Here is a 24,721-nt window from a genome sequence, read left to right on the forward strand (position 1 = left end):
TACTGAGCCACAAAACTATGCTCAAGCTTCCAAAGATCCTCAATGGGTCCAAGCTATGAATGATGAACTAAAAGTTCTGCAAGACAACAATACCTGGATCACCATTGATTTACCTCCTGAAAAACTGCCATTGGATATTGCTGGGTCTATAAAATCGAATACAACTCTGATGTCCATTGAGGGTCTTGCTTGTTTAGACACTTTTGCACCAGTTGCTAAACTAACTACCCTGAGACTTCTTCTTGCCATCACCACCTCCAAGAATTGGGTTATCAAACAGTTAGATGTAAACATCGTTTTTCTTCATGGGGATCTTCACGAAGAAGTCTACATGAAACTCCCTCTAGGCTACCCTGCTCAAAAATCCAACGAAGTCTGCAAACTCCAACATTCTTTGTATAGCTTGAAACAAGTTGGTCATCAATGGTACTATAAAATTTCTCAATTTCTAATTTCCAATCTCTATACTTGTTCCTAAGTTGATCACTCATTTTTTAAACATAATAATAACTACACCCCACTGCTATTCTTGTGTATGTGGATGACATCGTCATCACGGACAACCATGTCGAGGAAATCACGACCATCACTGCTCTTCTTCATTCCAACTTTCTAATAAAAAACCGTGGTAATCTCACTTACTTCCTCAGATTCGAAGTGGCTCAAAATCATAGTGGAATGCTCAGAATCCTATGGCTCATTCTTCCTAACTTCATACGACTATACAACCTTTAAACGATGACGATGCTCCTCCTATCGCATGCATATTTGATGTCTAATTTATCTCACAAATACTCGACCCGACATCAGCAAGCAGCCTATCGTGTTCTTCGATATCTCAAAAAGGCTCCTGGCAATGATATCTTTTTCCACAGCAAGACCACCCTCCAATTACAAGGTTATAGTCACTTGTCCAAAAACACGGAAATCCATCACTGGCTTTTCCATATATCTTGGCAACTCCTCGTTTAATGGAAATCTAAAAAACAACATACTGACTCTTGTAGCTCCACCGAAGCTGAATATCGCACTCTTGTAATTCTCAAAGACTTACAAATCCCTCCACTTTCACTTGCAACCCTTTATTGCGACAACAGGTCTGCCGTACAAATTGCTTCAAACTAGGTCTACCACGAATGAACAAAACATATAGAGATCGACTGCCACATTATACGTGAAAAAATCAATCGTGGTTTGATCAAGCTCCTGCCTATCGTGTCTTCTCTTCAAGCCACTGACCTCTTCACAAAACCCCTACCTTCTCAGCTCTTTCAACAGCATTACATCAAGTTGGGCATGAGAAACATCTACTCCCAGCTTGAAGGTGCGTGACAAATTACTGATTATATGACCATTCTCTATTCCACATCACTTTTCTTGGTGCACATCACTCAACTTTTCACCTTTCGTTAAGCGCTTCTCATGTATTTGTTGTTTTACCTCAAAGAACCTTCTATTTCTGTTTAGGCCATTATGTCTTCCGGTGACTATGTTTTGCCTTACACCATGAACACTTTGTCTTTGTCTTATTCATGCAATCCCTCTAGTCTTTCTAATTTCAAGAACATGATACAAATACATGAGATCTAATGAAATAAAAGATAAAATTAAAATTGTTAACCATTTTTTCATAAACTAATTTTTTATTCTAATAATTTTTCATATGATTTCAATTGATTTTAAAAGAGTAAATTAAGTATTTATAATATTTTAAAAAAATTAATATCATTAAATTAAAAAAATTATATCAAATATTTTTTAAAATTTAAGATCAAAATATATTAAAATTTGGAATATAAATGTATTCAGATTTTATTTTCAAGTCTAAGAAATATAAACAAGTTTAATTCTTTATATTATTTTTTTTTAAGTTTGTTTTATTATGTAAAAGGTAACGCTTTCTTTTGGTTATTATTCATCGCATTCAATAAATTTAATAAGTATATAGACCAGTGGTCAATAACACATTCTTTAAATTTTCGTTCATAATAAAAAAATGCATTAAAATAATATTTCTTAAATGTGTGTGTATATATGTATATATATATATATTGTATTTGATGAATTATTTAAAAAATGCATATTCCATTTAATGAAATATAATTTTTGTAATTTGTAATAACTTTTTTATTTACATAGATGGACAGCTCCATAATTTAGACACCTTATCATACGATATTTATATTCCTTTTCCATTCTTTCCCTTTCTCTCTCTGTGTGAACTAACAGTACACATTCACTGCACTTGGACTGCCGAGAATAAAGAAAATTGCATCCAATGTTTGGAAAAACAATCACCCTTTGATGGCACCAATGCTTGTTTATTTTCTTTCCTGTCAAAGTTTGAAGCTTGAGACTATTTGTTAGTATTAGCTGCACAGTGATTACAGCATCTCTGCCATTGAATTTTTTTCAGAAAATTAATAGAGCAGAGAAAGTTGTTGGAGGAAGAAAGTGGCACCATGAGTTGCCAAAAGGAAGTAGAAAGTGACATCATGATGGATTGACCATTTTGGACACTCTCACTTCACACCCAATACATCAGCAGCCTTTCGTATTCATCAGCAGCCAACACCAAGCACTTTACTTTACCCTTTTTTTAATATTTTCCATTTTCCATCTCATTATTTTCTTGGCTTATCAAAGTCAACAACTTGCAAATGGCAACTCAGGACAAAACAAACCCAATCACCTCATAAATGGACTGAAATCTGACGGCCCAGAACCACCCTGTCCCCACACGTGCGAGCCGCAGGATGTTTTTTTTTGGGTTCACCTGTTCTTGCCATAATCATGAGAAGTAGAATCAAAAGCAAGAGCCTTGGACGGACAGAGTTTGGATTCTAAGATTGTTTGTTTGAGTTAAACACGACAAATTCATATACGTGTGCATTACATTTCTTCCCTCTTCCTCCTCCTCTTCTTATCTATCTCCCTCTCTCTCTCTCTCTCTCTCTCTCTCTCTCTCTCTCTCTCTCTCTCTCTCTCTCTCTCTTACCCTCCGTTTTTTAGTTGGATTCCTCGGCTTTTTAGATTCCGTTTCAGGTTTTTCCCAATTCCAAAGACTCATCATCGTCATCCCTTTATAGGTAAGATTTTCTACTGCTGCGTTTTTTATTCCATATGCGCACTTTCAGTTCTTCACCCTTTAACCACTCCATGGCTTGGTTATGTTTTTCACAACCGATTTTCCTTATCTCTTGAAATTCTATGTGCCTTGTTAAATTTTTGTAATTTGAGTTTTTTTAATGAAGTTCTGTGAATCTGGGGGTGTGATTTTGATCTGTTATTGGCTGAATTGTGTGGTCTCAATGAATGGTTATGGCCTGCAAAAGAGGCATCTTGCGTGGTGGGTTCGTTTTCTTCAATTTGTGGCTGCAGAGAGGGTTGTGTGGCAGCTCTGGTGGTTCTGTTCACGGACTACGACACTTGTCAATGCTTTTAACTGACTGCGAATTTCAATTTGATGACCCCCTTAACAACTCTTTTTCTTCAAACCTCCCTTCTTCTGCCAAAGCTGATGCTTAAAACTGAACTTGTTTTCTAATGGCTTAGTGTTAAATTTCATCAGCTTCAAGGCTAAACCAATGTACATACTGTGTTAAATTGCTGCAGATTCACTTGGGACTCCAGAGCTATGTCTTCATCTTCTCGTGTTCTTCCCACTCCCCTAGAAAACAAGTATATGAAGCCCCCAGATTCTTGTCATCTTTCACCTGCCAGTGATCTGGCTGCAAATTCTGTCTCATCAAATTTAATCACAAGTGCTGGGAAGATCATCTCATCACCCTCTGAATATCCTGATGGCACCCCTTTTCCCTATGCTTCACAGCATGATAGGCAAAATGAAGATCTCCCCTTTGTTTCTCAGACATTGGGTGACAATGTGTCTTCCGAAATACACTCAACAACATTCATTTCTCACCCTCATGAAAGCACAGATATTACCTGGGGACCAGATCCCTTTCAGGATATTCTTGGCTTTCCCGAAAATATTTCTGCCCAGCATGATCAGGTGGTAGACAATGCCTGTTACATAAACGATGAGAATGTCAAAAGAACCGATTTTGGGGAGTGGGTTGATCAGTTAATGTCAATTGATGATTCTCTTCACCCAAACTGGAGTCAGCTTCTTGGTGATGACAATGCAGCAGAACCAAAACCAAAGGTATGTTTCTCAAGCTGATTTTTGCAAATACTTGTCACATCTGTGAAGTTACTAGAAGGAGTAGGTGGCATCTCATTTTTGGTTGCCTCTATAGTCTATGAGGATGATTTTTGTACATGAATGAACTAGTCACCGATGCATATGAAAATTAAGTCAATCTTGATCTTTTTATCTTGTTATTACTTGTGACTAAATGATCTCCATAAACTTCCTTATTCCATCACCTTGTACATTTGAATTTGTGTATACAGTTCTTTCCTTCTTCTGTTGTATGATGTATATGGGATTCTTAACAGTTTGAACACTATTTTCATCATGCACCTTAACCTCTTTGCTCTGTTTGTGTATTTATTTTTGTAAAAGTTGCTGAAAACTATCCTACTCCATTAATGCGTTCATTTCAGGTTCCTCAGTTGCTGGATATACCATCTGGAGAAGTTAATGGCAATTCAGCAGCAACCACACCACAGACTAAGACTAGAATGCGTTGGACTCCAGAACTTCACGAGGCCTTTGTGGAAGCAGTCAATCAGCTTGGTGGTAGTGAGAGTATGTTCATTTCCGTGATCTCGTTCTTTCTAACCTTCTCTCTGGAATGTTTATTGTTGTCTCATGATGTAAACTACTTAACACGCAGAGGCTACTCCAAAGGGTGTGTTGAATCTGATGAAAGTTGATGGCCTTACCATCTATCATGTAAAAAGCCACTTGCAGGTACATCTTTGGTTTATCATCCTCTTAAAAAGCTTTTAGGTGTGTCGATTTATTTAATCTCATGTTTTCCAAATGCTTTTAATTTCAGAAATATAGAACTGCCAGATACAAACCAGAGCCATCAGAAGGTATGCTAAAGTGTGATTAGGAATCGTATTGTGCCTCTTCTTCATACTTCCTTAACCTGTTTGCTTTCAGAGAGACAGAATAGGAAGGAAAGAACGTTTTAAAAATTGGGAATTTCTCTTGATTGTTGAAGGAGGATAAAAATTCAATTTTTTCTCTTCATTTTAAAGTTCAAATTATTTTCTCGTTTTCTCTCATCCCAACAAAGAGAAAGTTAAGTCTTTAGGTCACATTGCATTACAAGCATAAATTCCTTTTTCTTGTTTGGCTGTGAATGAGCTGCTTTTCTATGCATGCAGGAACATCAGAGAAAAAGACGACACCAATAGAAGAAATGAAATCTCTAGACTTAAAAACGTGAGTTCTCTCTCTCCCTCTCTGTGCAGGCTCATGCATGCTAGTTATTAGAGAATGTAACGTTTTCTCAGTTTAACTCTTCTCTAATATTATAATTTGAGATATAATTTAAGATTAGTACCAAGTAATTCACTCTTGCTATGATACCATTCTGATGTCATATATGAACAGTTGCTCCTTGAGATTCCTTTCTCAGAGTGAACATAGCAATGCTCAGAAACATACTTTGGTAATTCTTTTGCAGGAGTAAAGGGATCACTGAAGCATTACGATTGCAGATGGATCTCCAGAAGCGACTTCACGAGCAACTTGAGGTTGTTAACTTATGAGTTGTGTTTGGTTGCTCTTTCTTTCTGAGTCTGTAACTGTTGTGTTGTGTTATGCAGATACAAAGAAAGTTGCAAATTCAAATCGAAGACCAAGGGAAACGTCTTCAGATGATGTTTGAGAAACAAAGAGAGATGGGTGGCAAGAAGGTTAATGGCTCCTCCGGAGAGGCAGCTGCTGCCACCGCCACCTCCACCACCCCATCAGACACTGTGCTTCCTTCTTCTCCTCCAGTAGAAACCTCAAATGAAGGACATGAGAAAATGATGCATGAAGAGAAGAATGGAAGCACAAAGCAAAAAACAAGTGAAGGTGAAGAAGTGATGAATGAAGATGAAGATGAAATTGCACCAGCTACAAAACGGGTGAAAAGTTCATAACCGTTGGATTGTTTGATGGTTGTAGGATGATGATTGGGATGTAATTCATTGCCTAGAATCGTTAAATATTCTTGGACTTGTTTGGAATCCATGGAAGTTGTAGAAATATTATTGGAAGTTTCAACGTGCTTTTCGTCTTCTCTTTCCTCTAAAATATGCCATGAATAGTACTGATTAGAATTGAAGTGTTCTCATTGTTGTCTTTTCTAAAATTGGTAAAATTGATTGATTTTTTTTATTAATAATAGGATCGAATTGAATAAAATAAATAAAAAGTAGAATTAAAATGATATTTAAGTCAATTTTTTTTATTAATTTAATTTACAAAATAAACAAAAACATATTTAACTGATCGAACATGTATTGATTTCAAATTATTAATCCAATTTATTTTATTCAATATCATGTAACTCAATTGTTTATCAAGTAATCAAAGAGAGGTTTATTTTTACTTTCCTATATTATTGGAGATTTTTTTGGTAAATGGGGAAAATTTTAGTTTTAATATAGTATGAATTAAATATATTTTTAGCTTTTAAACTCAAAATTAAAATTTGTCTATTTTGATCTTTAAAATTTAAAAATAAATTTATATAATTATTTTAACCTAATTCTATTATTTTTTATTTTTTATATTATGCTTATATTTAAACTGCACGTTCCATTATGATATATTTGAGTTAAAATAAGATAAACTATTATAGTCAAATTAAAATGTTATTAATAAAAAGAAAAAATCTAACACAATTAAATTAAAAAAGTTTAATTTATTCAATTTTTAATTTTAATATCAAATTATATCAAAATTTTAATTTTATATTAAAGTGTATAACTAAAAGTATATTTAACCTTATTATTATTACCATCAATAAATAAAAAATGATTAATTATATTTCCAATTTTTTTATAATAAAAAAATAATTATAATTATATTTTTACAATTAACAAAGAGTAAACAAAAAAAAAAAACAGAGCAGGTGGTAGAAGAGATAAATGGAAACGAGGTGAGCATGGCGGTGGTTGGTGTGGCGGGATTGAAAGAGAGAAATGTTGTTCCAGGTGGGTGGGCAAGGCAGCCGCCCTACCTTCTTCGAGATGGCGGCGGCTCAGCAGCTTCCGGCGAGTCTCCGCGCCGCTCTCACTTACTCCATCGGCGTCTTGGCCTTACGCAGACCTTTCCTTCACAAGCTCCTGGACTTCGAAGACGAATCCTTCGCCTTACTCATGCTCGTACTCGAATCTCACACCTTACGAACCACAGGTACACCCAAAACCACACTCTCCATCACACATAACACCAATTATTTCTGCTCATTCCTCTTATTTCCTCATTCTAGATGCTTCTTTTTCGGAATCTCTGTACGGTCTTCGAAGAAGACCGGCCAATATCACCGCCAAAATTGACGATACTGCTGCTGCCACCGCCGGTGGAGGCAGCTTGCGGAGACGCCAGAAAATTCTTTCAGTTGTTTTTTTGGTACTGTAGTTGTTCTGCTTCTTTGTTTTCTTTTGTCGTGTAACCCTAATTGTTGCTTCTTAATTTCCTCCATTATCATTGATTAAACAGGTTGTGTTGCCGTATATGAAATCTAAGTTGCATTCAATCTACAACAGAGAGAGGGAAGCGAGGCTTCAGGCCACTCTATGGGGAGATGAAAATGGGGGATATGATGATGCCCGAGGAGATTATTCTCCGGTGTCAATGCCAACCTCTGACACCGGTGCCTCCGTTACAATGCGTATCACTAAGAGAGTTCAGAAAATTGTAGGGTTTTGCTACCCGTGGTTGCACGCTAGTACTGAGGGTATGTTAAATGCAAGATGTTGAGAGTTAAGAATTTGTATCCTGATTTTTTTTCCAACGGATAAACCCAAATCGACTTGATTTTAAGAACTCGGTTAAATTTTGTATTCAAGGATATGCATTCGTTCTATCTGTAACGACAAAGTATTCTCTGGAATTTGAATATTTTTCAATGTCTAATGTAGGATATTTGCTATGTAGGTTTGCAATTTGCTTACCAGATGTTGTACTTGTTGGATGCTACTGGATACTACTCGCTAGCACTGCACGCACTTGGGATTCATGTCTGTCGAGCTACTGGGCAAGAGATGGTAGACAGTTATGAATTAGGATATCATTACATTTAGACAAATTATCGTGTTATTTGAAAAAGAAAACATGATCAGCCATGCATTTTTCATCGGTGCAAATATTTAGTATTTTATAACTGACTGTTTTCTAGTGAACTACAATTGTAGTCCCTGAAAATTGTGAAGAGAGGTCATAATAATTCATGAAACTGGGAAATGCAAAATAAATCCTTGAAATTGAAAATACTGTCACTTTAGTCCCTCACATGTACAACTTAATATCATGATTATCCTTAAGTTCTATAGCTTTGTAATACCATTTTAGTCCGTAGTGGAACTATAGCTCATTTCACAAAGGGACTAAAAGGAATGAAAAATTACAGTTTCAGGGATACTAGAAACTAAGTTAATATGAAGAACCGAAATGAGAAGACTGATTTGATCATTTGACTATTTACTCAATTATTTTTTTCGGTTGTTTTTTCTTTTGCACGAGGATACCATCAAAATTCCCAAGGTTGCATATATTAGCAGCCTCCTTGTTCCCAAAATGTAATTGAATCAAATAATAACTTTTCCAGCATTCCTGAGATGTCAACAAATAAAATTATTTTTAATCTTATGGTGTTTGTTAAGTGTTGTTGTGTTATAGGTTTTGTGTTTGTTTGTTTGTTTGTGGGTGCATGTTAAAGTGGCTATGAGTAGAATTATGGAAGAAAAAAATTTATTGGTATAAATTGGTTAGTGCATGATCCTTCCCAGAATATCAAATCTTTTTTCAAATGTGATGAGTTTCTGCACCATCAATCTATCATGTACCTATGATTCTACTGTATGGTAATTGTGCTCGAAACACATACTATTCTTTTATTTGCATTCTTCAGTATATGGAACTCAAATAAATTATTCAATGTAAGAATTTGTGAGTTGCTTAGCAGCTTAAGAATTCTCTAATTGCTTGGTTAACACCAGAAAATAAATTTGTCATTTATGTTTATATGATTGATTTTTTTATTCTCTCTCGTGTCAAGATAGATGGATATGTCTTCTAGAATTTCAAAGATGCGTAACCGTGAACGTGAGAGACTTCGTGGCCCCCAATGGTTGAAGGTATATGATTTTATTATCTGTATGATAACCTTATGTTTTCATGAATTAAGAAGAAACTCAAGAAGCTAGTTATACTCTTTTACTTTATTGACGTTGTCCATGGCTTTCTCTCTTTCCATATTAGACTGACATATAATATTTTCAATTTTTTCTCTCTTTGTTTTGGGCTAATTGAAGTAAGCAATCCAACTTCAATGAGAGTAATGGGAAAGGAAAGGATATTTTGTCAAACAAAAATCAGACAGGAAGCAAAAGAAAATGTAGCTAAAAAAGTGGCGATAGTAGCATATACTCGGCCAGAATTAGAATTTAAAAAATATATCACCAAAGAAACAAGTGCAAAGAACCCATGAGTTGAATGATGGCAAAATAATTGTAGAAAAAAAAATACAGAGACAATTTATCTTAAATGGTTATACAATACTTATTGTTGTTTACACAAGCCCATGAAAACCATTTATTTTCCAGAAATATACTCATAAAACCTTATACATTGATTTATAAATTTAACTCTGTCTGGTTGTGAAAATCAAATTTTTCTGAGATAGCATCTAACAATTACAGCAAGTTCCTCTTACACCAAAAGGAACTTTTGCTTACCATTTATTGGTTACATTTAAAGGTGTAAAATTATTTTACAATGACTAATTTTAAGTCAGTTCTATTTTTAAGCTCAACAATAAGAAGCATGGATTATAATAATACGGTGTTACTTTTGCTTATATTTTGTTTGACATTATTAAATACATAATATGAATGATGTTCGTACAAAATAAAATCTGTATAATGTTGTCCACAAAGTCATTGTGTTCAACGAATTGAGAAGTAGAACTTGTATAACTGGTGCGTTGTACCTGTACCTTTCAAGTATTGGGCCTGCATTGTGAGAAACTTGCTGTGTGCTGAAACCTTTTATGTTAGGTTGTACAGGATAAAGTGACTAAACGCTCTTTATGTATGTAACGCATTACAATGCTGACTATGAATAAATGTTCTGTCTATGCTCCATTTTAATCACATGATGTATTCGTATCTCAGACATTGCAAGGAGCATTGCTCAGCTGTACGTACACTGTTCTTGATTATGCACAAACCGGTTTGATTGCAGCAGTGTTTTTCTTTAAGGTGAGATGGCTATCCACATATGTATGCGTGTCTGTCTATATGTATATACATGTAGTTATGTATATATGTGTATGCATATATTTATGCATGTATATATTTCTTTTTTCATTGAGTACTAACAATATGGTGAAATACGTATAAAAAATATCATAGCTTGGTAGATTTTATTGACCTAGTTTCCAATTCTAGATTTGATCTGTGTCCGCCGGTTTGGTATAATAAATATTGCTACAAACGAGGATGATCACTATTGGCTCAAGCCTCTTGTTCCATTGCTGGCTGGGTTCAGTTTAAATAGGTTTAGCTTTGTATGTGTAATTATTAATACATCACCTATGTGAATTTATGTAGATGATGGAATGGTGGTACCAATCTGCTGAGGAGAGAATGTCAGCTCCAACAGTATATCCTCCTCCCCCTCCTCCTCCTCCACCAAAGGTGAAGATATAAATTATTCTAGACAAACAGATTATAACTCTTTTCAACTTTCATTGTAAAGGTTTATTTTTCACTAGTTAGACTTGCATCCTCTATGATGTACTGTCACACTGTCAGTAAGTAGAATTTAAAAGTAAAAAAAAAAATGTGCTGGTTCGTTGCCTACTATGAACTGAGTCTAATATATTTATAATAAAAACAGGTACAGAAAGATGGGATACCACTACCACCAGACAGGACAATTTGTCCCTTGTGCTCACAGAAGCGTGTAAATCCATCTGTAGTTACAGTTTCTGGGTTTGCCTTCTGCTATGCTTGCATATTTAAGTATATTACTCAGGTGACTGTTCTATCTGATTTCATGGCTAAATTTAAACTATCGGTCTTTTCCTATGTAAACAATGTTAACTAACCGGCCGCACTTATTTTTTATCTAATGCTAGATTTTGGTTTTCCACATTACAGTATAAGCGCTGCCCAATTACTTTAATGCCTGCAACAGTTGACCAGATTAGGAGACTCTTTCATGATGTCTAGGTCTCAGTTATCTTTTTTTGTGAATCTTTTCTTTTGTTGAATACATGGGGCAACTATTCATGTACTAATGTATGTATATATATATATATCCCAATAATTTTTTGGCATTGTTTTCTTCATCTTTCTCTATGTACTAAGTTTGTATATATACATCGTCATCTCTAAGTAGCTGTTGCCTATGAATTGTAGCCAATACAAAAAAAAATGGAAATTGAGACAATGTTTTTTATCTTTCTAGACCGTGATTTTATACCGAATAGCGAAAGTAAGAATTGAGACAATATCTGCGTACAGCAGCAACTGCGAAAGTAAGAATTTCAATGTAAAAATCTGGGCATCAAATGATCAAAGATCTCAAAACAAGCTTCTACTTCAGAAAAAAAAAATGGTCTACGCTTTTCTCATTAATATTCTTCCAGGGCTAAAACAAAAATCACGCCGTTGAACCCATTGATACACTAGCATCAAATGCACCTTCTAGTCTTGTTTGTAATGCCGTTGTACTCCTCTTTGGTGTTACATCCTGCAATAAAAGCAGTTAAGATCTACTCAGCCTTGTACGTACACTAACTAATTAGTATTTTCTTTGAACTAATTAAAAAAACATTAACTATTATATTTGTAGAGACTAAAAAAGTACTTCTATTTTAATGTAGTAGTTTTAAAATTTGACGCTTTAATATATATATATATATATATATATATAAACAAGGGTATAGCAGAAGAAACATTTTAAGTTATCTTAAATTGTAAAATAACTATAATTTTACTACAAAACAAAATTGCTAGAATAACAGCAGTTTTGAATTATATATCCATACTTCATCTTACCTTTCCTTTTTTGTTGAACTGCAAATCCATGCTCTGTTCTGTGTGAGTCCAGTAGCTTCCAACAGTACCTATGATGGGTGTCTCGTCGGGACTCCGGCTTCTAGACCTTCTTGAAGATGCAGATAAAGAATACATCCTGATCTCTTCAACTGTTAAGGCTCCCAAAATTGGCCTATCCTCGTGACTCCACGGTGAACCTCTTCTTCCTTTTGGTGTATGTTCTCCCACACAACTGTTACTATTAATGGAAATAGGCGTGCTTTCCGATTCAACCAACCAGCTAGAGAGGCTGGTCTCTACCCCAATTTCTTCCCTTCTTTTGCTGTCACTGAATTGCCTACCCTTGCGGTTTGACAGCTTCAAAGCAGGCTCTGAACTAACGGGTATGTTACCATCTTGCACTACCAAGTTTATGTTTTCTTTATCGATCTTCAGTGGATGCACCTCTCTTGCTTTCACTACCCTCTCCATTGGATTCAGCAATGAGCAAACATCTGGAATCCTCCCTTGTGCTTCTTTTTGTGTGATGTTCGCTGACACTAGACTGTCCACTTCATTCTCTGCTTCTACTGATGAAATTCGTATTCTAGAATCAGCAGACAGAGAAAACAGAGATTCCGAAGACTCTTCTTGAACCCATGTTCGTTTAACAACAGCGCCTTCTTTCCCCCTTTTTCTCTTCTCACTCTGAGGATCGTCATTTTCTAGCGTAGAATCAAATTCACTTGTATCTAAATTAACGTCGTCGTATTCGTCATCTGGGCAATCTCTATACCTATACTGTAGAACAGGGTGAGTCACTTTCCCTTTTTCTCCTTCCTTATCGTCCTTCTCCTTGGATGGATTTTCATGGGTAAATTCTTCAACTGGACTCAGAACGGACGAAATATTTTGAAGTGGCGCATTTGGGGATGACCCAAATGCTTCAGGTACCTCTCTTGTGCATAATTGCATCGGACTATTAACTTCAGGCTCGACTGCTTCGGCATCTGAAACTTTTTTTCTTGAACAAACAGACAGAGAGAACAGTGACTCCGATGACTCTTCCTGATGCAATCTTTCACTGATCTCATCATCTCTTTCACGGTCATTCCTTTTCTCATCTATCTGAGGTGCTTCCTTGGTTTCAACACTGTTATTATTTGATTGCTCTTCATTTCTTATTCTGAAAGCGTAAAGATAGCTACATATGTAATCAAATCAAATTAGATAAAAAAAAATCATAACAAAATGGATAGCTTACTTTGATTCTGCTATGCAATCAATGAGTTCTTCAACAGCAGTCTTCTGCCGTGCAAGAGGTTCAACAGCTCCTTCCCCCACATGGGTCTGTGACAACTTTTGAGAAACTTAGATTAAGATAAAAGAGACAGAGAGAGAGAAAGAGCAAAGTGAGCTTACTTGTGTGAGAGTTGCATCCTTAGAACGCAATTGGTTACGACGTTTAGAAGTGCGAAAGCATGGTAGAAAGCACCTCATGATTGATTAATGAACTGTGTTGCGTAAAGTGACTTTGGTGCTAAAGAAGAGTGAGATTGCTTAGGAAGCCATGCTATGATGAGAGAAGTAACTACTGAGAAGAGATTTTGAAAAAAGGGATTTTTAGAAACAGAGAAACAAACGGTCATGAAAAAGGTTTCAGAATCTCGGAGCGCAACTTTTTCAAATTTGACCGTTAAGATTCATTCCCACATCAGTTTTCGCTCCTAATTCCACTCTACTAGTTGACTATTTCTTCAATAAATGAATCACTCAAAACAATTAAAACTACTCAATAAATGGAATTCAATATCCTTTAACACCCTGTTCAAATACAACAAAACGTGCATGCATATATACACACACATTAAATATTATAAATGTGTGTTTTTATTGATAAATAATGAAAATAAATTAAAAGTCATTAATATTAAGAGTAAATTTAGTATATTATTTTAAAAATTCAACCAAATTAATTACTTGTATTGATTATGTTAAAAGGGACTTATACTAAGGATTATAGGGAGTTTTTTTTAACATTGATTATTTGAATAATATGTTTCATATGCTAAATGTTTCTATCTAAAGAAAGAAAGTTCTTAAATTAAACAATAATATATTTTTTCTGGAATTAACAATGGAGTCACTTAAACTTAACACCGTATTTTCTTGTTTTTTTTTTTCTTTCAAACATGTGCGTAGTGATAAAAGTAATGTTAATATACATGTATTAAAGTTAATTCGCAAAATTATTAATATTTTACATAAATGAATAATTGTCACTATTATTATTATTACTTGCAATTAGATGAGATATTAAAATGAATCAAAATTGTTTAGTTTTGTAAAGCTGAATTGATAAATAAAATTTTATAAAAACTGACATTGACAGGGACATAATTATAAAAGAAAAAGTGGGTTTAATCTTTTAATTTTAAAAGGAGCGTCTTATTAACACAGTGTACCTTGTAAATTAACTGAAATGTTGTTGAAATTGAAACTTAAATTTCAGTTTTTTATCATTTGAAGAAAAATTAGGGATCACAGTAAATAAATTGTAAGGGTAATTTAATACTACACACTATTTAAAAGGAGCGTTTTATTTTAATGTAGTAAATTAATTGAATTCTTTCGTTGAAATTCCAACTTTATATTTTTCAAGTTTGTGATCATTAGAAGAAGAAAAAAATGAGACGATAATACTTTTATCTGTTAAATGAATATTACCTTATTTGTTATGAAAGAAAAAAATAATAGTTATGTAAATTTAGAGGCAAAATGATAATTTTGTATAAATTAATGGAATAATTTGATAGATGTAAGAGATAGAAATGAATATTTAACTTGCCAATTTTGTGTCCAAAAACTAAACGGGCAACTCTCAAAATCTTTTTATTTACTTCAATTTATGAAAAATAAGAGGTGAAAGAAATTATGCACGTAAGACTAATTTAAGTTTTTTCCATCAAAGGCTGTGTAAGGATAAGTTTCTGTTTGATGTATAGGATAAAGTTAGGTACATATTTAATTTACTTTATATGATCTTGAATTGAAAGATTCTTCAATTTTGAAGAACTTAATTCTAGAAAAATCTATTTTTGATATTCGTATATTAACACTAAAAAAGTATCCTAATTCTAATTATTTAAAAATATAAAGAATTGGATAATTATCAAAGGAATTCGACCTAAACTTTTTTTTTCTAGTATTTAATAATTGCAAGATTAGGAGAAAGAAAGGGTACAAATTGAAATATAAGATTTGTTTCTCTCTAGAGAAGAATCCAATATATTTGAATACAGTTTATAGCTTAACTTATGAGATATTTGAATACAGAATTTCATTATCATAATACCAACTACTGTTAGTATTTACAACGAAATGGATGAATTAATTTAAAATGAGTTAAAAGAATTATTGTCAAAGTGAAAAATAATAATAGGAAAATTGTCTATACAAATAATAAAAAAATCATATTTTGAAATAATTGTTTCCTCATTTTATTGAATTTGTTTTACTTTATAAAAAAATTATTTATTTCTATTTTTTTAATTTTCTTATCTTAAAATGCTTAATTTAATTTCTCATCCAGTTCTTTTATTTTCTTATTTTTCTAACATAAACCACGTAAAAAAAATATAAGTTGTTTCACGACTTTCATTTACACTTAATAAATAAAAAAATCGTACCAAAGTCGTGTATCTCATATAGGATTTCAAAGTGTTATATAGGTACAACTTAGGATTTCAAAGTGTTTTATAAGTACACTTTTTTAATTTAAAGTTGTGCTTAGCATGACTTACTTATCATTGTAATATTTTTTAAATTTATTTATTCTATTAATTTTGTGGAGAAATTACACTTAATGATAAATTTTCTGAGTGTTTTATGAGATGGAATGATAGATAGAGGGAAAAGGTAAATGATATTAAAGTAGATAGAAATAGAGATTAGCACTCAGGAAAATGAAAAATGGATAATGATGGAGATAGGAGTAGATACAAATAGTAGGTAGTAGTATCTAAGGACAACTAGAATGAAGCCAAGCACCCTTGCTCTTCAATGGCAATACAACAATTTATAGAAGATAAAGCTTGCTTTGCAAAACGAGGGAGAAAAAAAAAATAAAGGCACCTTTTTCTTAACTAATAACAATTGGTTGCCCAAGAAATTTCTAGTAAATTCTTGGAGAAACCCTCCAACATAGAGCTATAATGTCAGCTGTGGCTGTGTGCACAAAAGAAAGATCACTTTTCTCTGGCAACAATTATCAAAGCCTCAAGCAATTAAACCCAGAGATACCATACCACGATACTACTTACTACTCTTCTTCTACGTCCTCCGTCCTCTGATGCACTCCATCTCCACCTTTTCCCGCTGTCTGCAACTTCTTATGTTTCTTACTTTTCGCTTTCTTTGCCTTCATTCTGCGTTTCTTCTCATTCGCATCTACCCATTTGTAGTCCGCTGGTATGTTGAAAGGATCAACTTCATCTTTATATCTGTGACTATCAGAGTCACTCGACTGCCCCCCACGACTTCCTTTCATCCATGAAATCCACGAACTAGAGCCCTCTGATTCCTTGGATTTGGCATCATGAAAATGTGCTGGGCTTGATAGTGGCGTTGAAAACTCCTCCACAGGCTGAAGCTCCTCAAATTTCGTAAAAGTGACAAGGACCCGGATGGTAGGAACTATCGGAATAGCAACCTGAGTCCCAGAGGTTATTATCATTAAACCAGATGCTTTTATAAAGAACAAGTATGGATGCTGAAAACTGTAATGACAGATAGTAACAGATTGGTAGAAACAAGGCATGAATTGCACCAACACTCAAACAAAGATTGATTTCTTTGAAGTAGATCGGCTAAATGGCCGATCATCTAACTCACAGTCAACTAAAATATAACTATTCAACCATGAGAAAAGTCTAAGTGTGATAGGAGTAACAATAAATCTAGAAAAAACCCTCCTGCTCGTTCCCTTGTCCAGACAATAGCAGCAAATCTCGGCTTTGCCTTGAATCATTTTAGAATAGGCTGGCATAGTTTAAAATAACAATTACAGTACAGGTGTACCGTGCAGATGATATTCACTCAAAAAGACACCTAAAATCTACTCATGCGCAAATACCAGTACAAGAAACAGGAGAAAAGATAAACCCATGTCAGTCATAATGTCATCAAAGTTGTTAAACTTCAAATGTTCTTTAGGTACGTATGTGTGTATATAGGCCAATGAAGGGAAAATCATGAGATTGTAGGACAATCTGGCACGTTTTGGAGGCTGCGGCTTTGATCATTGCGAAATCACTTATCTTGGTCGTAAGATTGTGAGATCATAAATTTTTAGCCAATTTTTGCTAATGCGTCAGGTTTAGTGGGTTGAGTTTCGCAACCCAGTTTGCAAAACAAAAAAAAAACATATGACTTTGGCATTCTGTGTCCATGCCTTGGGTTCTGCTTTCAAAAGTTATGATTTTGTCAACTGGTTATCTGGCCTCTCTCTGTTTTGGTTCTTCCAGTGCTTTTTACGACTTGCAGGTGAACTAATGGATATGAATAATGAACTTTCAATTTAAGTTTTCGAGTTTAGTAACTATCCATTTTATATGATATTCGTGATGCATAAATACGTACTTAAGTATAATTTTGCATTTTCATCATGATATGCAATTTTAGCTGACTCAATGACAACAAAAACCAGCTACAGGAGATATGAACATGCTGTCCTGCAAGAGTGCAGAGCAACCGTGCATAACATATAAAGAACTAGTGGTTATGGTATTTAGATTACCTTGACAGGAAAAGTTCCCTGAGGAAGCTTAGTTGTCAAAAGTTCTCTGAGTCTTCTGATAGCCTTAACCTTATTTGCTAAGATGTCAAGTAGAGGCAGAAGCTCATCAGTTTTCAGAGGAAAATCTGGCGTCAACCACAACACAGGCCTTAAACCCTTTTTATACTCACTCTCATTCTTTGACTCAGTGTTTGTTCCTTTCTTCTTCTTCTTTTTATTGATTTTATCTTTTCCCTTCTTAAGGTCTCCACTATCCTCCTTCAGAGAGTCAGATGCTAACTTTTGCTGATCAACAGATCTTTGATTGCTCCCTTCTGAGCCAAACTTGGAGTTTTTCTTCACACTTTTGGAATCCTCAGGGTCATCAGTGCTGTTCTTCAAACTTTTCTTGTTCCAACCAAACCAGCTCTTCTTTTCTTTAACTGTGCCATTGGCTTCAGAATTCTCAAAGGAAGCTGCAGAACCATTTTCTTGACCATCAAAGGCTCCATTTTCCTCATCCTCGTATGTACCATCAGAGTTTCCCATATGTAGTGCAGAATCTAATTGCATTCTTTCCTCAGCAGTCAGTACATCATCATATTCGTCATTGTTTTCCCCATTTATCATGCTTTCTCCATCCTCCACAGCAAAAAGCTCTTCATCGGTCATAGCACCAGGAACCCTCCTTGACTTCACACTAACCATCACATGAAGCATGTCATAAACTTTTGCCTTCCAACTCCCAACCATCTCAGTCTTCTCCTGCCGCCTCCAATTTAAATGGGGAACAAGCTCAGCCTGAGTAACGTCAATACCTGGTCTATACATATTTGTCTGAGACATCAAGGAAACTTCGTGAGCAACTTCAGACTCTGTTGGCTGCGTACCGGCCCCTTCCAAAGCATTTGTGATTTCCTTCTCCTTATGAGAAAGAGCAATCAAAGAACCAGGTGGCAGAGTTAAGTTGCCCTCCTCTGCAACATAGCCCTCTCCAAGGAACAAAAATGTCTGGTCCGATCGTTGGATTCGCAAGCCATCAAAACCAGCAAGGGTCATATCAGCACGGAGATTAGACCCACGCTTCCAAATCCGATAAGTGTCAGAAGGAGCTATTCGCCCAATAAAAGGAATGACAGAGCTCTCAAAATGAAAACTTATCTCCATATAAAAATCACGAATTCGGGATGCTGAAGCAACAATGCGGGGAAGCCTACGACACCATTTAGCCCACGCCAAAGGTTGATAATGACGTGCTATAATCATGGCAATAGCTTCCTCTCTAGTGCACACTGCTTCTTGCAGAGCACTCCAACCATGCTCGTTCTGTAGACTCCAATCCGCACCAGCAGCCATCAGAATCTCAGCAGACACTGGATCCCGAAGTCGCACTGCAAGGTGAAGAGGGGTCTCCCTACCAGGAACATCACGGCGATCAATAATAGAAGAAACCTCATCCGAATGAAGTTCAGCTGCAAGAGATTCAGCTTCTGTGTTGACCTCTCCAGCCTTAGCCAGCCTGGGAAGGGAGGAAACAATGCGCCTCAGGGCAGCATGGTCGCGCCTGGCAACAGCCAAGTGAGCAGGACTATGTGCATATCTACTTAAATCTTCCATCGATTTCTCTCCCACCTCTCTCTTGTCCCTTCTCCCCGCTCCTAGGTTACTATCATGAATGATTCCATTGCCTTCCATTATCCGTACACCTTGAGTTACGAAGCAGAAACAGCATACACTTCACACATACCTTGACCTTGCCTTACAAACTCAAATCAACAATTGACGCGGTTCAATGACAAGGGAAAACCAAAGAAATGGGTAATCCGAGTTTATTTCCTGCCCAATTCTAACCCTCTTTTCCCCTGCCACAACGAACCAACCTCCACTATCAAATTACAAGATATTACTTCACTTGCATTAACGATTTAGAAGCAATAACGACAAAAAGCAAGATATCACGGACTGTTTTTGCTCCAAACCCCGATTTTGGTCCCGAGCACAAGTATGCAGTGAGCCGATCCAATCAAATCTGCAAACAAAACGAGTCTGAGCCTAAACCACCGAACAAAGATACAAGCACGGAGTGCCAAGACTTACAATTAAACCCATTTAGCGTTTGTCCATTAAACAAAACGTCTCGAATTGTAACCGCTCCCAGAAAAATAAAGTGTTGTAAAACGTAAATTGAAATCAGAAGCAGAACACAGCGAAGAAAAAAAAAGAGCTAGGAAGGAAAAGAAGGGTATAAGATTAGCGTGTTGGAAAGAATTAAGAAAGAGAGGAAAGAAGAATCCAAGACCTGGGGAGGGCGAGAAGGCGAGGCGAAATTGAGTTGCGGATGCGATCCAATGAGTTTAGAGAGGATGTGTGCGATGGTTGCAGGAGCAGGGTGTGATGGTTAGGGTTCTTCAGAGAGGTTCAAAATCTCCGAACTGAAATTGAAATTGGGAGCAATAGAGAGAGAAAGAGAAAGGGGAAGATCGGACGGTGGGAATGAAATTGGAGAGATGAGATCGAAGGGTGAGGATGGATTGGCAAGGGAGGGACCATTAATGCTGACAAATGACAACACGAGACGACTCAAAAGGATAGAGGACGGAATCGGTCACGACTCGGTCCTCCGCTCTGACTCGGAGGTCCCTCCCCAACATCCCGCGCTCTACTGTTCTCTGTCCGTCTCTCTTTACCCCTTCATTTTTTTTTCTTTTTTTTTTTCTACAATCTTACTTTTCTCCCATTTAACACACTTGCCACCAATCTAAATATACATATAAATAATAAGAAAATAAATTAAATTCAGGATAATTTTTCTTAAAGAAACTTTGATTTTTCTAATTTGTACTCTTTTATTATCTATCATTAAAGAAAGTTAATGGTTTAAGTCCATGAAATATAACTATATTGTTAAAAGTACATTTCAAGTAAGTAATTTCAAATGTGAAGAGCATTTATATAATTAATTAGGTATATTTCTTACAATAAAACTTGACTAAAATTTATTCTTATATTTTTTTTATTATTTTCATTGTTTACGAGAATTCCATTTATTTCTATTGCATCGTCGTAAATATTTTATGAATATTATTTTGACATAAGAAAACTTAAGGAGAAGTTCAAACATTATTTTAAGTTGATATTTAATCATGTTCGGATGATAATAATAGAATTGTTAAATGACTTATAAAATAGAGATTATTAACACGTAAAATATGTTTCAGTAATCTAATATGACTTATTCTACGTGTTAAGTCAAAGGATTATATTCCGTTATTTGAAGACTCGTCAAAGGATTGTAAATATTCGAAGTTGGTTTTATGAAATAAAGTGTTAATTAATTAGGATTATGTATATACATTAGCTAATAACTCATTTGTTAAGAATATGTAAAAATATATACAGTTCTTTTAAATGAGAACGTACCATCAAAACTTATAAAATGATTTCAATTACGAAAAAAGTATATTGTGTACAAGGATTGAAATATAAGGTGAAACTAAACCTCTTACAATTAGTCAACAACATTGAGTGATTGAAAGTTAATTTTATAAAACGTTAAATTTTGTTTCAATGCATAATTCTCATACCGTATTTTAAATATAATTTGTCTCACAAGCCAAACAATTATATCACCTTCAAATGTATTGATAAAGTTTACTAAATTTACAATTTTGTTCTTTATGTAAAACTTTTATATGTAAACTAAAGTTTACAATATGAACATTAAAATTTCATAACCAAAATCACTTATTTCAAGATAACTTGTGTATCAAAACTTAAATTAACGTGTACCTGATTTATGTCTAAAACTAATTTTTGAGTTGTATATCATTATTTAATATATTTAAAATATCTTCATTATATATATACTTGAAAATATTAAGACTTAAATACATAAATTGTATGGTCTGTTATTACACAAATACTCAAGAGGTATAGTGATTTGTTTATACAACACTACATACACATTTTATTCTTCAATCTTTTCAATCAAATTTAAGTTCACCAGGACTGATACAATGTTGAGTTGCATTTTAACATGCAAAATTTCTTTAAGATTTTTGTTTATTTTTGTGTCTCAAGATTTCATGTGAAGTATGAATAAATTCGAGACAAAAAAATAATGTCATTTCAAATGTTGCTTTCATTTATGATTTGAACTTCTCAATTTGTTATATCTGTTGTACCAATAAATCATCTCTACAAAGACAACAACAATCTTTTATGCTTTATTTCTTTTACATACAAGTGTTATGTACGATAATTACTTATTATTCACACTTATTAGAATTTTTTATTTTATCTTTATATAATATATTTTGTGTTAAATTTCATGAAAAGATGTAAGACTTGTATATAGGTTTTATAGATAGATATAATTTTATGTTTTTGCTTTATTTTGTAGAAAAATCAAAGATTGAAGAAGATTAAAGAGATGTTGTCATAAACCACTCGCCTATCGAGACATCAACATTTGTCCAACAAGACTTTAGCAGCACTAGCCTAGTCAATAAGCCTAACGAGTATAATAAGCCAACATGTCAGAATAACTATCTCTGGTTCAACAAGAGGATATTTTGGCCCAACAAGAAATCATATTTTAGTGAAGTTTAAAGTGTCTAAGAGTTGGAGAAAAAAGTAGTTTTGAACGTAAGAACAAACTAAAAGCTCAAAACACGGTTTGAGGCAATTATAAGACTTATGGATTTCATCTTCCTCCATCATTTTCATTATTCCAACCCCTTTTTATGTTCTAAATATATAGGAGTATAGTTAAACTCCATTTTATTGGGGTTGGATGTAATATACCTAAACTTTTTGCAGTTCTTTTTATGCAATAAAATATCTTTCATTATTCTTGCGCTATATCCTTATTCACGTGCATGATGAAATGTCTATGGGTGGTGTCTATAACCATTGAAAAATGTTTTGGGACTTAAACATGGATAAAACAACTAAGAGGTTTGATTTTAGTCATAAACCAAAGCTTTTGGTCGTTCTACACACCATTTCTTAATGCAAATATTGTGTTTGAATATCTAAGGGATTAATATTTTCACATAAGGATTTATAACTTGTCTTTAAAGTTGTGTTCGCTTTAGAAGATTGATTTAGGAGAGAGTGAGCAGTGGATTTGAGGGTGAATTGATTGTTAATTTTTGGTTTAAACCCTTCCTTAGTCTTCATTTTTGTATGAAAATCTCAGTTCGGTCCTCATTTGGGTTATATTTTTTTGTAAAAATGAACACATTTTACCCTAACCGTTAATTGGTCTCAAACAACGTTAAATTAAAACCACGTGGTACAGAGAGAATGTGTTGATGTGTGTTCCTGATTTACGTGTAGAGAGAATGTGTTGAAATCCCTAGAGTGAATATCCTTAAAGTCACATCACCATATTTTCTCTTCAATTTTTTATATTAAGATAATATATTAATTTAATTAATAATATATTAATAATCCAATTTAATTAATAATATATTAAAAAATATATTAATTTAATTAATAAGCCAATTTAATCATATTCACTAGTCATTATTTTGAACTAAATTATTATAACTTTAATTTTTTAATTTTAAAATTTTTATAAAATTATGTGTATTTTAATTAAATATTAATATACAAAATTGTTTATATTATATCAAATTATTATATAAAAATAATAACTTATTTAATATTTTTAGATGACAATTTGAGAGAAAACATTTCTTTTTAAACTAAAATATGTTTATTATATTTTTTTTAAAATTATTTTATTTTTAAATTTAAATAAATTCAACATATATATTATATTTTTAACTTTTCAAAGTAATAAAATTATATATCTAATGATTATAATAAAAAATTATTTTAAATAGTTTTTTATAAAAATTAATATTTATGTATTTATATTTAAAGAAAAAAGATAATATTAAAATATTATGTAAAACTTGAAAATTAAAATATTAAATAAAAATTATCAAATAAATAAAATAAATAATTAAAAATAAACTAATTTAATTCTGAAAAATAACTGTGTTCTAACCCACTATAGGTGGTGAAACTTAAAAAAAAGTCTTCTATAAAGTAAATAAAAAATAAATAAAACTTGGTTTTAAAATTTACAAAAAAATATGACCTAATTCAGACAGATGAAAAAATGAGGACCGAACTGAGATTTCCATACAAAAATGAGAACCAAAGGAGGGTTTAAACCAAATTTTTTTAGTGGATTGGAAGGTGAGTGAAAGTGGATTTGAAAGTAAAGTTTGTGAAAATTAGTGTAAGATTTGACCGATGTGAAAGATAAAAAAATTGTTTAATTGATAGAAATCGAAGATTACCAAAATACCCTTAGTAGTAAAAATAATATAAAATTGTAATTGTTAATATTATATATAATTATAAAAATTATTATAAGAAGAGAAAAAAACAAGGGTTAAATATATTTTTCGTCCCTTAAGTATCACACGATTTTAGTTTTAGTCCCTACTCGAAACTTTATGATTTTTAGTTCTCATAGTTTGAAACTCTTATTATTAGTCCTTAAAATTGCACGGCAATGAATTTAACGTAGTGGAAATATAATATATTTTTTTCTTTTCTTTAGCTAAGTTTATTCGTGTCTCTAATTATAACTCAATATGCATAAGTAAAATTAAAATTTGTATTATAAATTTAATAAAAATACATATTTCTTAAGAAACGTTATTATTCTATTATTTGAGCAATGACAGATTTATCATCTATGAGCCGAGCCGTGAATTACTAAAACTGATTTTG

At 33.5% G+C, this 24,721-nt stretch overlaps 4 protein-coding genes across 6 annotated transcripts; 2 read left to right on the forward strand and 2 right to left on the reverse strand.

Moving 5' to 3' along the window:
• Window positions 1-2,818: 2,818 nt before the first annotated feature.
• LOC124830133 (protein PHR1-LIKE 1-like) lies at window positions 2,819-6,200 on the forward strand. The gene is made up of 8 exons (XM_047303772.2): window positions 2,819-3,089; window positions 3,616-4,168; window positions 4,573-4,717; window positions 4,806-4,882; window positions 4,971-5,010; window positions 5,308-5,365; window positions 5,610-5,679; window positions 5,752-6,200. Exons 2-8 carry the CDS (start codon window positions 3,638-3,640, stop codon window positions 6,070-6,072), a joined length of 1,242 nt encoding a protein of 413 aa, XP_047159728.1. The 5' UTR covers window positions 2,819-3,089; window positions 3,616-3,637; the 3' UTR covers window positions 6,073-6,200.
• An 837-nt stretch (window positions 6,201-7,037) lies between these two features.
• On the forward strand, window positions 7,038-11,495 carry PEX12 (peroxin-12). Of its 2 annotated transcripts, none has more exons than XM_088091389.1 (9): window positions 7,038-7,333; window positions 7,410-7,549; window positions 7,640-7,877; window positions 8,078-8,187; window positions 9,202-9,276; window positions 10,315-10,401; window positions 10,753-10,839; window positions 11,042-11,179; window positions 11,283-11,495. In XM_088091389.1, the coding sequence occupies exons 1-9, from the start codon at window positions 7,120-7,122 to the stop codon at window positions 11,307-11,309; spliced, it is 1,116 nt and encodes a 371-aa protein (XP_087947515.1). In that variant the 5' UTR covers window positions 7,038-7,119; the 3' UTR covers window positions 11,310-11,495. The 2 variants fall into 2 exon arrangements, with proteins under 2 accessions (XP_087947515.1, XP_047159727.1); XM_047303771.2 differs by having other exon boundaries at window positions 7,040-7,333; window positions 11,305-11,495.
• A 246-nt stretch (window positions 11,496-11,741) lies between these two features.
• Window positions 11,742-13,843, reverse strand: LOC124830131 (uncharacterized). Of its 2 annotated transcripts, none has more exons than XM_047303770.2 (4): window positions 13,609-13,843; window positions 13,451-13,536; window positions 12,208-13,372; window positions 11,742-11,899 (listed from the first exon to the last, which is right to left on the reverse strand). In XM_047303770.2, the coding sequence occupies exons 1-4, from the start codon at window positions 13,684-13,686 to the stop codon at window positions 11,810-11,812; spliced, it is 1,419 nt and encodes a 472-aa protein (XP_047159726.1). In that variant the 5' UTR covers window positions 13,687-13,843; the 3' UTR covers window positions 11,742-11,809. The 2 variants fall into 2 exon arrangements, with proteins under 2 accessions (XP_047159726.1, XP_047159725.1); XM_047303769.2 differs by having other exon boundaries at window positions 13,451-13,545.
• A 2,293-nt stretch (window positions 13,844-16,136) lies between these two features.
• LOC124830130 (Ankyrin repeat family protein) lies at window positions 16,137-20,645 on the reverse strand. Its single transcript, XM_047303767.2, has 3 exons — window positions 20,262-20,645; window positions 17,984-19,991; window positions 16,137-16,897 (listed from the first exon to the last, which is right to left on the reverse strand). Exons 2-3 carry the CDS (start codon window positions 19,655-19,657, stop codon window positions 16,508-16,510), a joined length of 2,064 nt encoding a protein of 687 aa, XP_047159723.1. The 5' UTR covers window positions 19,658-19,991; window positions 20,262-20,645; the 3' UTR covers window positions 16,137-16,507.
• Between the last annotated feature and the right edge of the window lie 4,076 nt (window positions 20,646-24,721).

The sequence above is a fragment of the Vigna umbellata genome, chromosome 5, assembly GCF_029865625.1.
Source record: "Vigna umbellata cultivar VRB3 chromosome 5, Vumbellata_1.0, whole genome shotgun sequence".
Lineage (NCBI taxonomy): Eukaryota > Viridiplantae > Streptophyta > Magnoliopsida > Fabales > Fabaceae > Vigna > Vigna umbellata.